The sequence below is a fragment of the Neoarius graeffei genome, chromosome 25, assembly GCF_027579695.1.
Source record: "Neoarius graeffei isolate fNeoGra1 chromosome 25, fNeoGra1.pri, whole genome shotgun sequence".
Classification (NCBI taxonomy): Eukaryota; Metazoa; Chordata; class Actinopteri; order Siluriformes; family Ariidae; genus Neoarius; species Neoarius graeffei.
The window spans coordinates 5,504,678-5,516,898 of record NC_083593.1 but is presented as its reverse complement, the minus strand read 5'-3'; the positions used below and the strand labels follow the sequence as shown (position 1 = coordinate 5,516,898).

Genomic DNA, 12,221 nt, shown 5'->3' with positions numbered 1-12,221 from the left:
AATAAAACAAATGTAATAGTTGGCAAGACTGTGCAAGAATAAAACACGTTTGATTATTTCCCAGAAACTACATGTCTCAAAGTGTTTTATTCCTCTTATACCAAAGCAAGGATATGAACAATTTCTAACGACTTAAGCTAAAGAACATCACCACGTCACTTGTGTAGTTTGTTACTTATGCTCTGGAATGCATGCGAGACATTAGTACCTGCTTTAACTTGCATTAGAGTAACAACTCCTCTGTCCCAAAAGACTTTCCTGTAGTGGAAAACTTTTTGTTACAGATCGCATGCAATCCTGACAGAATATCTTGCTACAGCAATCAAACAATGAAGTGGTTCTTATAGAAACAATAACAACCACCACCACCTCTGCAAGACCCCTTAAAAGTCTTAAGCAAATACTGGTTCAGAGTTCTATCAGAGATGGTTCTCGGAACTTAAAGTGTGTAATGTACTACTGTGATAAAAGGTTTAGTCATCACTCACACACATACGATGTTGAAATCAATTCAGCATTTTAATAGGGACAGAAAAGTTGTGAAAACACGTTTGAACAATTTACATGGTCAAGGAAGCTGAACAGGACACTCTCACGCTCGTGTGAAATAAATCACATCCAGACACTTTCACAATTCCAATTACTGGAGACACGATTTTGCTTTAATCGGAAAACAAAAACCTGCCTCAAGAATTCCAACAGCGTCAGTACACACACACACACAAAAAGATGAAACAAGATAACATGGAGAGGACGTGATGAGTCAAACTTGGCAGTTGTCGTGACGTGGCACTGGTGATATTTACCCGATATGACACTGGCACAGTGAGTATCCTCTCCCTCTCGGTCACATACGGTACACACTTCCCTTACAGCCATGGACACCTCCGTGGATGGGGCTCAAGGATGCAAAAACATGATAAAGTTCGTTCATAAAACAAGGAACAGAAACCAAAACTTTGATTTCACATGTAATCCAATAAAGCAGCACTTTGGGAACTGGATTGTATATTCCTTTTACGTGGAGCTTTCAGGATGCACCGATCCAATGCAACAAGGAAGAAGTCCGTCAGTCATACACCATGCTGACATTTTCCCCAAAGTTTCCAGGGACGTAGTGGGAAGGTTTGTAATTCAGTTGAACACGACAGGCAGGATGTGCATCAGATTCGACATTTCACAACTCAAAATCCTTTTACGCCATAATCACATGTCCTAAATGACACGTGAGCCGAGAGACGTCAGAGTCGCCGGTTTGTCAAGTAACTCAGAATTGTTGCTTCATCGGCATAACCCATCAGCCTAATGCAAGTATCTAATTTCAGTACATAAAATAAATCAAATAAAGGGATCGGTGCATCCTTACATGATTTTCACTTTTTCATGTCACCAAAAAAAAAAAAAGCCTCAAATATTTGAACAGTACTGTGTCTTATTATGCCAGGTCTCCTGTAAAGATTTCCCATTGAGGCATTTCACATGTTTATCCAAGAGGCAGAATCCAATCCAAGCACAGAACAGATCAGTGGTTTATCATAAGCCTAACAGCCACAGGGGTGGACAAATCTCGTAATCCTGGCACAAGCAGATAGCATATTGTATTTTTTGTTTTTATTTATTTTTATTCGTACTTGTCCAGCAGATGAAGCACATTCAATAAACAAAGGAAGAAAAAAAAGAAAACCCTCCTTATTGACTTTAGCAATGCTAAACTACCAAAAAAAAAAATTTAATTTAATACAATCGCTACAGTTAGTTAGATTAGATTTCTTGAGCTATTACTTTTTCCTCTGGTCAGTGACATTTCCAGGCAACCCAAACACGACGAGGCAGGATACTGGCGTTTTCGCTTGCCTGGTGGATTAGCTAATAAAAACATCATTTATCCACCCCTGAGCCACAACTAAATCCGTTTCTCCCTTTTTTTTTGCCTGCTGATGACAGCTCACCAAAAAAGAAAAGGAAAAAAAAAAAAGATAAGACAACGAGTCCTCCAGCCATTACACAGCAAGCTGGGCTGACAGCAGCCTACTCCATTCAACATGACTAAAATAATCTTTTAAACAAATTCAGCTACATTTAAAGAGGGGAAGGAAAAAAACAAACAAAACACATTTCCTAAAATGTGCATTCTCCCAAACACAGTGTTGAAAGTTAGTCTAGTGTGTGCATGGGAAATAAATAAAAGAGCTTATTTAGCATATAGTTGAAAGGGATAAAGGAAACCGATTCAGCCAGTGAAAAGATCTGTGTCAAAGGCTCGAAAATGGATTTAGTGATTTAGCGTTTAGACTGTTAAACACAGGCCTCAAAAGATCAAACGTCAAACTCGGACAGTGACCTCTAAAAGCGCAGCTAAAAAAAAAAAATGTATTTTATATCTATCAATCCCCATACATTACAAAGTAAAATAAAAGAAACTGTTGGAAAGACAGGAAATCATGGCACTGATTGTTTCTGAAACAAGAAATCGAATATAACACTAAAAACAAAAGGAGATATTAAAATCGTCTAAATAATAAAATGGTTTGTTCAGGCACCAACAGGAGGCGAGAGCAACAAGGGAAACTTGCATATCTTAAGCTCTGGAGTCGAAATGCCATTGCACATCATCTTCAGGGCAACACACACACCGCTTCAACTCGGCGCACACACAAAACCAGCTTTCATGTCCATGCTAATCCTCCGCCTCATACATCCCTAAAGCTACGATACAACTAGACATGTGCCGATGTTAACCTATATAAATTACTTTTTTTATATATATATATAAAACACATCATACTACACTTTCAATAAATTATTCAATTCACAGGAAACCTTCAGCCTCAGGGTGCACAAACTTTTGAACTGTAACATCGCATTTCTGTATCTCTTCATGGATGTTGTATAAAAGATAAAAATCGGCACATGCCTAGACAAAGCCTTTCAAATACCAAACTTACCCATGTATATCATATACATCTATAGTGTCACTCCTATACTTTTGTATAAAATAGAACCTTAAAATAAAATAAGTGCTTTGAAAATATGTCATGGAATTTAAAAACTATTATTTCTTTATTAGTTTAATTTTTTTAAATCCATTCTGAACAGGACCATCAGTGTGAATAAAAATTTAATTTATAGTACAATTAAATGAGTTTGTTTTTTGTTAATGTCAAAAAAAGACAAAAAAACAGGTGCATAAATGTGGCATGATTAAGAAGTTTAACTGAAAATAGTGACGCGCTTATTGGAACAAAATCAACTTGCGCGACTTGGGACGAGAGTCGCTGCGTTTCCTGATCATGTGACAGACGTAAATAACTTGCACAATATTAATGAGGTGACACAATGGAAAAAAAAAAAAACACTACCTAACAGAAATGCTCACGATGAAGTAATATGTCAAGTTAAAAACGAGCTACATTTTATTCCAAAAAAAATTGAGATTAAATACCGCATCTCAATAGCGAAGCATGCAAACACTCAATCTGCTGTTTTGCTCACTGACAAAACCAGTTCCAGCGTAATGAGCGTCTTGAACCTCCCTCCTGCATCTCTCGGCATGTTTTCAGCCCTTGTGCGGGGGGGAATCCTCAAATCCAAAGAAAATGATAAACTGCACACAACTCCTGCGATTGCATATAACTGGGTGCACAAGAGAATCCGACTGTCCACAGCTGACTTGGGTTAAAGCAGTAATGTGTCATCTTTTAAAGGAGCAGTTTGTCATTTTTATCCACTACAGTGAAAGTCTTTTAATCCCACCCTCTTCTTCATAATAACTGACCACACCCACTCTGCTGGAAACGTCAGTGCTGAGCAGCTGTCCTTGGAAAAACAGTGTGTGGGGGTATGGGCGGAGCTAATTTCCAGGCAAGAAAACTGTAAACAGATGCTTAAAAATTAAAACAAGCTCAATCCATTCCAAATGTAATGCAAACATTGTATAATTCTAAAGTGAAAATGAAAATCATCAGAGGTTAGTTAGGTTTCTTTCACTCGTATAGCGTTTAACACGTTTCAGCGGAACCCCGGTGTGTTCTCCTCCTCTGGGCCGTTCTTCCAGCAGGTGTGAATCATGACACCACAATCATATTCAAGTGTAGACCAAAACAAGCAGCTTGTTCGTGCAAGAGCTTCAAAGTGTGATTCGATTACAATGAGAAAGTGAACCGACTCAGGAATCCTTTCAGGATGGGTTTTTTTTGTAAACTGAACCAGAACCAGCTGCAGTGCTGCAGAAATGTGATGCCCTCTGGAGATTTGGACCAACGATCAATAATATGAGACAAATAGTGGATATAACAAAACATTTTAATCTAATTATATATTTATCTAGTCATTTATTTAGCGCGCATTACAAAGTCTCCAAGCTCAGGTCAATTTCATGACTTCGACATCAATTTTTTTTTCCTGACGAATGAACGAACGAGGCGGCCACGTTTTCTGTCCTACACGCCCCCTCATCCAAGTTTTTTTTTTTGAATCACTGAATTACATGCATTGTGAAAAACCAAGCATAAAACAATTTTAAAAAAAAGTATTGATTACACTTTGATAAGCGTGTGACAGCACCCTTAAACGGTTTAAAAATTACAAACTGCACCTTTAAAAGAAAAACAAAAACACAGGCCATATTGTGATCACATCAATCCAACATACGAAGGAATTGAGAAGCAGGAGTTTTGACGAATAGCGAGTACACAGAAGAGGAACACGTGCCAACGCTAGCTGGGATCATTCTCCATCAAACGCACCGTGTGAAAAGAAAAAACAAAAACGCTCCGCTTTGCAATGGCTTCCCCCAATTCTACCTGAGTAAAAAGAGTTAATTATTCTTGAAAGCACAACAGCTCAAAGCCATTCGAAGCAGGAGTTAGTAACTCATGTTTCAGATAGGTGTAGTCAACTTTAAACCAGTACGTGTGTATAAAGTGCTATTACTCATATGATGAGCCAAACACCTTTGCTTGGTTAGAAAAAGAAAAAGAAAGATTGCTTATTTAAACCAAGCCTAAGAGATGGTCATCTAAACTCAAACTCCGGCCCGATCTTTGGTCTGTGTGTCCAAGATGATTAAAAAAAAAAAAAAGTGACCGCGATATACCTCGGCACAGTGTACCATTGAGTTCTGAAGAAAGGCCTTGCTCATGAAATGTCACAGTAGATGGTGAGGCTTGAGTACAATCAGCTGATTACGGTTGCAGCTTTTACATTAGCTCTCACAACAGAAATGTGCAAAGAAATATTACAGTCTTACACCAGAAAGAACGGAAAAGACCGAGTACAGCTCTGTCCGGTCACAGCTGCTTCTCAGCAGCGTGCACAACAAAGTCGTTTGTATTTATTTGCTGTATTATTAAAAAAAAAAAAAGTTCAACTTGGTCAGTGTGGGATGCCACCAAGGTTTCCTCATCTAAACTCTTTCATTAGAGGATTTTATTTTCCCCTCCATTCCTTTTCCATTTTCTCAGCCGTGTATTTCAAGTAACGCATCGCTGAGAAGCCCAACTTTTAGGAACGATACACACTTTTCTACGATGACTAGTTGGGAAATATTAATAATACTGAGCTCTAAATGACTTTCTGCAGAAATCTAAAATAAAAGTTTGGGGTTTTTTCCCCTCTCTCTCTCTCTCTCATGCTACAACAAGCCTGCTGAGCAAGAAGTGATTTCAAGCTTGTTGCAATGCTGGATCATGACTTCACACAGAAAAGAAAGAGGAGGGGGAGAGAAGGAAAAGAAAAAGTTTAGGGCTTTTTTTTTTCAAGCAGATAAAGTTAAGAATAATCAATTTCTGTTCTTCCTCCTGAGCAGGAAGGTCAGAAAGATTCAAATTTGCCCTTCTGGACTGTTTATGAGCATTGCATAAATGGGGGGGGGACTAACAAGCATGACTAATTTCAATGCAGGATGAAACTGAATGACTGGGAAGATTGTATTTGTATCTGGAAAGCTCCAGGGTGGTGGCTGCATCACTCCCCCACACAAAATCCCTTCCACCTTAAACAGTTTTGCGATAGTGTTTGTGCATAGTCCACTGCCTCTGTACAGCTCAAAGCAGTCTAATGTGCAGAACAAACCAACAACTCCATTCATCATCCAACACTCCTGTCTGGTTGGTTGTGGTCGGACCAGAAGGTTCACATCCAGGATCAGATCTGAGTGTAGCACCGAAGGTGGAGCAGATGCAATACTGATACTCAACACCTCAATGATCAGGTCCGTCCATGATCTCTTCATAATACATCACCTTTTTTGGATCTATGAAAGAGAGGAAAAAAAAGTGATAGATTATTATAAAAGAGACAATTTTATTCATACACACTTTATCCTGCTCAGGGCTTCGGTTGGATCTGATCCGAATTCCAGTCCTCCAGAGTGGCACTTTGGGATAATTTTTTTTCACGTCACTCCAGTATGTCTCCTCCCCTTCTCTCAAACTCTCGCGGTTACCAGAGGACCAGCATCCCCCACTGTAACCCTAGCTATGTAATAGGCGAGAGGCAGAGGGCTACAGAAATGGAGATCGGCACTGCCTAATGCACCACACGGTGCGGGAAGGACTTTAGACTTCTCTCAATGCTCAAGTCTACCTGACTTTCACTACACATACGAGTATGCAAAATGGCTGCCATGCGTATCTTGCAGTCATTTCGAGTGTTACTTGTGTACCACATGATGCAATACCAGCATCAATAATTCTTCGCGCGCACGTGACATCACACTTATTTTCCAAACTGGAAATCCACCGTGTTGGATAACAACCACCACCAAGGTGGTGGCACTTCACGTGTGAGCCGCTACGATGCTTCATGCTTTTTCAATTTCATTGCCTTTGAAAAAAAAAAAGACAGACAGAGCCTCCTTTGTGTGCGGGATATAATTGCTGTAATAATGCTACTCGTGACAAAACACCCCGGTCCTTCAGAATTCCCAAAATAATTAAAAACTGCAACAGAACGGATGAAGAACAGACTGTCCAGAGAACGTCGTGCGTTCAAAAAATAAGGGCTTAACTGAGGAAAAAGCCAATTACATCCAGGTGTGTGTGTCTGGTGGCCACTTTATATCTGATAAGAAGAGTTCACTGTTAATTAAAGCTGCTTTCTGCTGATTAACTTGAATTTTGAGCTTTAACACGAACATTCTGCTTCTCACCTTGCAGGAGCACTAGGAGACCTACACGATAAAATCCAGATTGGGCACCAACACTCAAATATGGACAAAAACTCATGTCGCAGTATCGAGAAGCAACAGGATAAATGAAAGCTCTGCCATGAAAGCCAGATTAGAAGCAGCACAAACTTCAGCGAATTTGGATACACAAGAACAACAATGTGGGTCAACTTTGCCAGGTGAGATATTAGCAATGCTGTTCCAGTAACCCAGTAATTTCGTTTTGCTTATGCACCTTTTTTTTTGGGAGAACGAGATAGTTCGTCGCTGGTAATGAGGCTAAATCCTCTGTATAATCGGACGGCTTTAACATACCGGTCAAAACCACAAACTTCAACTTTTTCTCCGAATCTTGACTTGGCAGACGACTCCAGAGCATCAGAATATTTCAAGAAAGTCAGAGCTGCATCACGGTTACTGTTCGCACAAGACAGCATTTTGGATTTCTACATCATCCAACGTGGCGGCGGACACATACGTCACACTATTTTGTCACGTGGCTGCACACGAAGGTGGTGGTCAGTGTAGCACCATGTGACATTGCGTCTGCAAACTAATAAAAACTAACAACGCATCTCAAACCGTGTACTGATGCATGACTCTAAACCATCATCGAGTATGAACACTAATCAGTTCTACAGTTAATTTTAAAATCTTCTCACGCTGCCTTTAAACTTACCAAAATGCCCGTTTGCGTCTCAGTTTTCTGGATTTTCTCTACAGCTAAAGAGTTTCTGATTTCAGACGCAGCTCATGACAATCACAATGACAGTGGAAAGTTTTAAAGAGAAACAAAGCTTGTGAGCTGCGTGTAAAACAACCGCCGCCGCTCAACATTTTAAAGGAATGTTTTGGCTCGGCTGTGGATCGAGTGGATGTTGTTTTTTAATCCTCTAGATGTACGTAAGACATGCAGCGAATGTTTGAACAACAGCGTTCGGATTACCGCCGCTTCTGCATGTGTACGGAAAGTCATGAGAAGCCCTACGGTGTAACTACAGGATGTGAAATACAATATTTAGGGAAAACAAGTGCTTACCTTGCTTGTGAAGAGTGAGAAGATACTCAAATTCTGCAAGACAAAAAATTATATACTCCCTCAATATGCAAATATTGCTGATATAAACAATTTTTTATATAAAAAATCCTTCACATGTACAGCAAGAGATTTTGGATCACATAACAGCATGATGCATTTCAGTATCGGAAATCAAATTCATTCAATTCCAACCTTATTCACTGGAGCAGGTTTACAGGTAAAGCGTACCTTTAGTGTGGTAAAGGACAGCAGCTTGCAGATCAGCCCATCCCCACCCGTGAGCTCCATCCTGCTCGTTTACAGTGTGCATCTGAGACAAATCCTCGTAGTTCATCATAAACTCTGCTTCCAGTTCCTCGTAAGAAGCGCCTGAACTCCTGCACTCCGTTTTACACTCTTCCAGATGGGCAGGTTGGGGTTGTGGACAGTCCTGACTGGTGGCAGTGCGGGAAGCGGAACATGGTTTCACAGCCACATCGGTCCCGTTAGTCCTTCTCTGCACATCCTGAGGTGCTGGGAGAGAAACGGCGTTCAGGGATGGCTGGATGAGGAACGGAATATTTCCACCCTGAAACGTAATGTCTGAAATTTCCAATGGCACAGCCTTACGAGAAACAGACGCCCCTTCTGGGCCTGCATTGGGCTCGTTGATGAACGACAGGCCCCACTGGTTCTGGAAGATGTCCCCGAGAGCTTTCTGATTTGTCTGAGCAGCAGGGGGTTGCATATTTAAAGGTTTGTGCGGGTAAACAAAAAGACTCGATTTCCGTGGCTCTGGAGCAGACAGACAAGACGACGAGGTGCAACCGTTATCTGGGGCGGACTCTCCGTCCTCTTCAACCTGGTTCGAGGAACCAGAAGGTACACCGTTATCACCAGAAATGGAATTGAAAGATGTTTCCACAGAGTAACACCCATTATCATCCAGAGATGCAGGGATGTTCGGAAAGCTTGCAGATGTGACAGTTTTTACAGCAGACATGGGAACGTGAGAGAGCTTTCCAGACGTTTGTGACGTCTCTGCACTGGCCTGCGTCGCTTTGTTGAGGTTCTCCTTAACTTTGCTTGCGTAACTGATTTTCGGGACTATCTTAGCGCTGCTGTTGTCCACAGGAAACACAGGTGGAGGCTTGAACAAAGTCCACGAGTCCTCTTTAGAGCTCACTGAGGAGACCAGTTTGGTTTTACCGATCCGATCATCGGTCTTTTTACCAACAAGACCAAAAGACGTCTTGCTGTCTGAGTTTCTATGCTGCACCTCGGACACAAGGCTTGCGTCCTGAACACCTGTCCTACGAGCCCCTGCGTGCACCTCTGGTTTAAGGTAAGTCCTGGTGCAGTTAGGTCGAGAGTGTAGCGCTTTCCCAGACCCCTCCTGGTTTGAAGTTTCTGTATCCTGTTTAGAATAGGGCTTCGCTGCTTTCTCCTTTTCCCGACTCGTGTTCTCTGGGCCCTTCATGCTGCTGCGTCTCGCTCTCCTCTTTTTCGGTGTCGTGTATCCGCTCTCAGAGCCGCTACCGTCGTTGTCGGTGGGCTTGCTGGAATAACCGTTTAGAATGTAACTAGAACTGAGGACCACCTCTCCATTCAGAGATAACACTGGTTCTTTCTCATGCATGTTTTTAACCTCGTAATGCTTTAAAACAGAAGCCTGATGATTCCTGTCCATACTGTGAGCACAACCGCAATTAGAATTGTTTTTCTGAGGCCTGTACAAATTAGGCTGTCTCCACTTTCAACAAACTTTTAGTATATTCCCAACTCCGTCATCAGGAACGCTCTACGAGTTGTCTTTACTCAGTCAGGTTGAAACCAATTAGTTTACTTTCACCTGCAAGACAGGAGCATGAGAAAAAACGTGAACAGAAATGATTAACAAAAGGTGCCATTTATCATCTGAGTCAAAATAGCAAACACGAACACACAGGCTTAACAGAAAACTCTGGTGAACTTTGAAATCTTCCAAGGCCACCATGACTGAGCAAAACGTGACTATTCACCAAGAATGAAATGACTCACACAGCAAAGTCTGAGCCAAAGACGATCTATATATAAGCTTCCTGGAAAACCTCAACGGCCTCTGTGGACAGATAACCAACTGACAAAAACTTGTATAGTTTTATGATCATCAATTAGAAAATCTCGTTTATCATCAGGATGATCTAAAAAAAAATAATAATAATAATTCAACCTATTTGTTAACTTCCAACTACTATTGATAAATTGATTTTTTTTTTTTTTGGGGGGGGGGAGTGAAAATATAGCTAAAGATAAAAAAGTAAAATATAAAAATAGTTTTATACAAGCAACATGTTTAAAAAAAAAATTCTGCAACGTTAACTCTGCTAATTAGGTCATGACACATTCCATATCCGGCTGAATCCCAAACGCCTTCCTATTGGCTAATTCGTGCACTATGTAGAATGCGAAGAAAGCTTTCTTTAGATTAGATGAAGTGCACTTGTATAAGGCGGAGCTGTTGATTCCGGATACAGCCACCATCGTCAGGCAGGTGGTCCAGGCCCAATATAGAAGCTAACCAGATATATCTGGAAGGTAAAATAAAACCTGAACGTTCAGACTAAACAGCTGAAAGCGTGTTAGATTATATTTCCGACTATTTAAATAACTGTTCGTTGTTGGTTTTTTTTTTTAATTCTGTCTAATAAACTAACACCCTCGATTCAGATTAGTCCAGTTCACAAAATGTTTTGCTTACGTTAGCTTAAATCCTTCCAGATTTCAAATTACAATATAATTTCATTACGCAACACAAAATGTCTCAACACCATACACGAAAACGACACTTGCGAGATTTGTGACCAAACAGATGTGAAAACTACAGCGGTGAAAATCACCACCACTAAACTTCTTGGCTATAATCTGGGACTTTTGGTTTTAACAAACATGGCGGACAGGAAAAAGAGCAAACTGATCACGTCATGCTAAACTTCACACCCGTTTTCCTCGTCAAACCCTACCTCCTGTGTATTTATTGGCTAGTTTAAGGTCACGATCAAGCTCAGTTGACCAAATCAGTTTGTAGTATACGGGTGCACACGGACTACCTGGCCAATCCCAGGACAGGAGGCGGGACTTGTCGGAATATGGGTAGCAAGGGAAATAACACTTAAATTCCAGTGAACCCGGCGTTGACGTTAGCCTACAAAGCTACCTCGAGAATCATGTCGATTATTTGTATTTTTAAAATCCATGTCGTATATCCGGTTACGAGATATGTTTTTTTTTTTTTAAAGTGTTAATAAATTTCTCCGTATTGTGTTGAGTTAACTGATTAATTCATGCTCGCTAGCTCGTTTGTCAAAACTGTTTTTGTTGCTATCATTAGCCTCATTGAGACACAGCGAGAAAAGGTTCCCCTCACCGGGCGGGCGGGCAGGCAGGCAGGACGCTGCGTCTCAAAAAATATACTGATATAGACTCATCAGCCTATTTCTTTAACTCCTAAGCTAGTTAGCTAGCCCGGTGTCCGAGACCTGATGCGGTACACATTACTAACACAGCTAATCTCCAGTTACCTGTTTTCTCCTTCTGCGTTTCCGGCAGCTTGAGCTCACAGTAGCGATGAACAGCATCGTTCAGACGTCTCTCGGAGTGCCGTGTGACTTCCCCCGGTCCATGGCGCTACGGCGGTGAGACGGTACTGGTCGTGTGTCGGCTCTCTGCGGTCCTGCTGCTCCTCCTCCATTGAAACTATGCGGGACAGTGGAAATGGATTCGAGTCCGCAGGTCGCCCCCGTGTGGCCAAACTCCGCTACTGCGCGCAAACGCTCCGCCCATGTGGAACACCAAAAGGGCCACATCCCATCACAAAACAAGCATCTTTACACGCGTTTTTATTTGACTGCGAATGAAACGACGTTTGTACAGTTGGTAGGCAGGTTTGTTTGTTTGTTTTTTAAACAAAACCGCAAAAAGTCATTAAAACGCCATATTTTTCGTTTTTGGAATTGTTTAAAGATGCTGCTCTGAGCACTGTTAGGCTTTCCATAA

General features: G+C 41.2%; 1 protein-coding gene across 1 annotated transcript; it reads right to left on the bottom strand.

Annotated features, from left to right (window-relative positions):
- Positions 1–500: 500 nt before the first annotated feature.
- LOC132873014 (FMR1-interacting protein NUFIP2-like) lies at positions 501–11,920 on the bottom strand. Its single transcript, XM_060908191.1, has 4 exons — positions 11,747–11,920; positions 8,436–10,038; positions 8,208–8,240; positions 501–6,253 (listed from the first exon to the last, which is right to left on the bottom strand). The coding sequence occupies exons 2-4, from the start codon at positions 9,874–9,876 to the stop codon at positions 6,201–6,203; spliced, it is 1,527 nt and encodes a 508-aa protein (XP_060764174.1). The 5' UTR covers positions 9,877–10,038; positions 11,747–11,920; the 3' UTR covers positions 501–6,200.
- Between the last annotated feature and the right edge of the window lie 301 nt (positions 11,921–12,221).

Bases quoted from the DNA above. Each gene is read 5' to 3' on its own strand.
- LOC132873014 (XM_060908191.1), bottom strand. From the start codon at position 9,876: ATGGACAGGAATCATCAGGCTTCTGTTTTAAAGCATTACGAGGTTAAA. The intron at 8,241-8,435 runs GTACGCTTTACC...TTTGTCTTGCAG, and splicing joins TGTCCTTTACCACACTAAAG to AATTTGAGTATCTTCTCACT. The intron at 6,254-8,207 runs GTAAGCACTTGT...TCTCTTTCATAG, and splicing joins TCTCACTCTTCACAAGCAAG to ATCCAAAAAAGGTGATGTAT.